General features: G+C 35.1%; 1 protein-coding gene across 2 annotated transcripts in view; it reads left to right on the top strand.

Annotated features, from left to right (window-relative positions):
- Positions 1-4,166, top strand: part of LOC106460019 (putative thiamine transporter SLC35F3) — a 54,249-nt gene extending 50,083 nt beyond the window's left edge. For both annotated transcript variants that reach the window (XM_022386618.1, XM_022386619.1), the window contains 5 exons: positions 58-277; positions 619-747; positions 2,245-2,434; positions 3,669-3,758; positions 3,910-4,166. In XM_022386618.1, the coding sequence (XP_022242326.1) occupies positions 58-277; positions 619-747; positions 2,245-2,434; positions 3,669-3,758; positions 3,910-4,148 (868 nt within the window). In that variant the 3' untranslated portion in view covers positions 4,149-4,166. The remainder of the gene's footprint in view (positions 1-57; positions 278-618; positions 748-2,244; positions 2,435-3,668; positions 3,759-3,909) is intronic.
- Positions 4,167-4,426: the final 260 nt, after the last annotated feature.

The raw sequence follows: 4,426 nt of genomic DNA on the forward strand, positions 1-4,426 counted from the left end.
TATATATATATATATATATATATATATATATATGAATAGTTTTTGTTTTGTTTCCAGAGGCTGTGTCCAGGGATTTAGAGAGAAAGGCTTCACCGTTGTCCAGTTTCTCGGACGTTGTGGATTGTTCTGTTTATTGTGGGTCATTACGAACTATATGTTTATCTACTCGCTTAGAATCCTTGACACCACTGACGTCATGGCGTTATATTCCTCCAACGTCTCCTTTGTCTACTTGCTTTCTTGGGTTGTGTTACATGAGCAGTTTGTGGGAATTAGGGTTAGTGTCTAGTAAATATATTTCTAACCAATTTGTTTTGTTTTTAATCACGATTTCATCATTATGAAATTTAAAAACACACTCCAGTTTTACGTCTTAAGGAACTGGTTTTATTCCTCAATAATACATACTTTTTAAGCTGTGCTATGTGGACTAGAACCTGGTTCCATTATAAAATTGGACTTTTGTTGGCAATCCAGACGAGGAGATGTAGCACGTATCATTCACATTAAAAAAAAATAATAATAGAGGAACCTTACTAGTTGTTGGTGTTAATTTGTGTTATTAATACATTTGTATACTTAGTTAGTTGTTTATGCAATTTTGCTATTTTCTCCCAGATTGTAGCTGTAATCCTATGCAACACAGGTATCGCACTCTTGGCTTACATGGATGGCGCATCTAGAACGCTAACACTAGGGGGCGTTATCCTAGCATCAGCCTCGGCCGCTGGTTCGGCTGTGTACAAGGTGAGTGAAAGCAATCACATAGTAATTTAACATATTGCAATACGTTGTGTTTAAAAACAAAAGAATTACAACAATAAATCGATAATCAATGAATTAATTACAAACCCTCCGATAGGAGGCGATGATATGGCGAAGGATAAGCCGCTATTCGGATATGTTATATTTATTTTAATAAACTCGCTTTACGTTATGTCGAAAATTCTCTTTGAAAGATCAAAGCATTGACTTCCAAAAGTATGTGTTCATTGCTATTAACAGAAGGCGCCATTCAGATACAAGGGAAGTATATGATGCGAGTTTATTGACTTCCAAAAGTATGTGTTCATTGCTATTAACAGAAGGCGCCATTCAGATACAAGGGAAGTATATGATGCGAGTTTATTGACTTCCAAAAGTATGTGTTCATTGCTATTAACAGAAGGCGCCATTCAGATACAAGGGAAGTATATGATGCGAGTTTATTTTTTTCAGAAATGAAATATACATAGTGATATTCCAATGATCTAGTTGGCTTAGCAACAGCTTTTGGAAATTACGTCAAAATTGCAATTTCAACATTATTTCTGTGTCTTAATTATTATTATTTTTTGTTTCATACTTTTCAAACTCCACCTCAATCAATATCGAAGACCACTTTCCCAAATCAAAATATACATCGAGGTCTGTTCGGACATTAGGGTTAACGCCTAAGGCAAAACTGTCGTTTAAAATGCACCACACCTTTTCTCGGCGCAATTTATTACGGTAACTCTCACAGTTGTTCAACGACAGGATCTTTTAAGTTAGGATCGTCACAAGCTTACTCAAGTCTTGACTCAGCTGACGTTCTAGCAGACTTTAAGCCTTTGAAGACAGATGTATTTCAACGCTCGTGAGGCGATTGAAACACGCCATATTCCAATACATGTTACGTAAGTGAAGAAGGGTGCCTCAATACGTATTAGAAAAGTAGCATTACAGCACTTGTGAAGCGCTTTAAATAAGGAAAGTTTCAGCGCACTTTAGCTGATTGAAACATATTACATTTCAACATACTTTGAGCAATTGAAGCATTATACGTTCTAAAATACATCTAGCGTTTGAAACAAGTTACGCCCCAACATATTTTAAGATATTGAAGAATGTCGTGTTCCAAGATATTTTAGACTTTCATATTATGTATTTATGTTATTTAACAGGTTCAAATATGCGTTAGGTATTTTAAAACGTAGTGTTTGGAAGCACAAGTTGAGTATTTCGCGTAAATTCGTGAATTAGAACAGTGTATTTGAGAAAGGACCTACGTTGATCTTGTATATTGATTGGGAGGGATGTGATTCGGAACCTCAGCGAATAAATTCTAAATTATTCAGGTTCTACTGTATAACAGTAACTAAAGACTTAACCAGCATTATTAACTTTGCTCAGTGTAAGTGTTTTACCTAAACAATGACAAGTTTTACTTCACATTTTATTATTGTATATATATATATATATATATTTACGTTTTACTATTAGGTCTTTTTCAAGAAGTTCATTGGCGAAGTGACATTTGGTCAGCTGTCGCTGTTTTTCACTCTCATTGGTTTATTTAATGCTTTTCTAATGTGGCCCCTCGTCGTTACTTTATACTTTACCCATGCCGAAACAATATTTTGGAATCAACTCCCATGGCCTTTGCTAGGTGGCGCTGCATTCCTCTCATTGGGTAAGTGTTCCATATCTTACTGCTGTATATGACGTGTTTTTGCAGAACAAATAGTCAATCTCTCAGAGATATGATCATTGCTAGGTGACGTTAAATCCTGTCAGAGTGAGTTAATTCTAAAATAACTTTTTTGGGTCAAATATTGCTGCTTTCACCAAGAAAGTGGAGCTTCTTCAGTGTTCAATAGGTTTACTGGATGAAACTTTCTTTGGCTTCGTTAAGTTCCTCTTACTTGGCATATATTATTTTATATAATATGGGTCTTTATTTGTGTAAAGTAAATTTTCTAGAATTATACTTTTTCATTTTATAAGTGCTGCTGCTTTTATAAAAATAAAGATTTTTTTGTTTGTTTGTAGCTAAGCACAAAGCTACACAATGGGTCCACCTCGGGTATCGAAACGTAGTTTTTAGCGTTGTAAGTTCGCAGACTAAATGTTGCACAAATGGAGGGGGGGGGGGTTAAGCACAAAAATGTGCAATTAGTTAACTGTGCTCTGCCTACCTCATCAAAACCCGATTTTAGCGGAATTAGACCTCAGATTTTCAGCATATAAAAATGAAAGGCGTCCAGCCATCTGCATGAGGAAAGTGTGGAATTTTTTTTCATCTTTTTCTAATGACATATAATTATAGAAAAGGAGAAAAAAGTTAGTGTTTAATAAACAAAACATCTTAAGATATGCGGCTTATTATGTGCTAATTAAAGCTTAAATATATATGTACCTGGTTAATGCTTTAAAACAGAAACACGTGAATCAGGGTAAATAGAAGGACAGATAGAACCAAATTTTAATATTGCATCCACATGTAAAACCAACATTGGCTGAATATTGTATTGCGATAGTTCCATTAAAGTGGTGCCTAGTGGCATACATTGGTATTTATCTAAGCTGGTGGATGATTGAAATATCAGAGTTCATTCTCATTTACACTACTTATGTATTATTTCAAGCGTATGTCTCGTTTCTTAACTACTCATAATGCTTTCTAAAATAGCTAACTTGAAATAAAAGTTCAAAAGTTCTTTCAATAGAGTGTGAGCCTATCACGTGCCTGACACGTGACATTTTAGAACCAGAACCTCTGGATAAATAAATATTGTTCTCTCCTCCGGGTATTTCTTTTTATGTATATATGCTGAACCAGCACACGCTACAAACTGTCACTCTCATGAAGATAAACCGAGAAATTCAAAGTATGAAATCCAACACAGTCTATTTGTTTTTCCCAGTGGCCAATCTGTTGGGGAATTTTGGAATCTTGTGGACGTATGAACTGTTTCTAACACTTGGACTAGTCTTGGCAGTTCCAGCATCAGCAGGTTAGTTCCCAAACCGCTAAATAATAATACAAATAAATCAGTTCATTTAAAACTTCACACAGCGTTGCTTAGCCATAACTTGATTTTACAATTTCTAAGCGACTCAAAATTTACCAGATGTTTAGTAATATATATATACTTTTTTTTGCAGCTATAGATGTCCAGGTTTATGGAGTTGTGTTCAGGGGTATGAAATTGGCCGGAGTTCTTCTTATAAATATTGGTTTTCTATTGGTTCTGTTGCCTAATAACTGGCCAGATTACCTTAGCAGGCTGTTAAGAATGCGAAAGAGAACCTATAAGAATAGAAAACCTGGTAAAGATTCAGAGATGGATACCTGCACAGGTAGAAGATCACGCCTGAGGACACCAAGTGGACACGTGAAATAACTTAAACATGTAGCAAAAGATACATGAAATATAAATCGGCCCATACCGTCTCACACATTTCAAAGTAAAAACCTTGTTCGTAGAGTAACAATGTGACTGTCACTGACACTAACCGCCTTTCTATTTAAGATGGCGGAAAACTTCCAACGATCATCTTACTTTTGGAAAAGTAATAAAACAGAATAAGAATTTATTTTAGATTGAATTTGCAGGAAAGGTAATTCAGAATTTTTCCTACGTAGACTTTCCATAGAGAGTAAATGAAAATTAATTTTTGA

This window comes from Limulus polyphemus, unplaced genomic scaffold (assembly GCF_000517525.1).
Source record: "Limulus polyphemus unplaced genomic scaffold, Limulus_polyphemus-2.1.2 Scaffold694, whole genome shotgun sequence".
NCBI classification, from domain to species: Eukaryota; Metazoa; Arthropoda; class Merostomata; order Xiphosura; family Limulidae; genus Limulus; species Limulus polyphemus.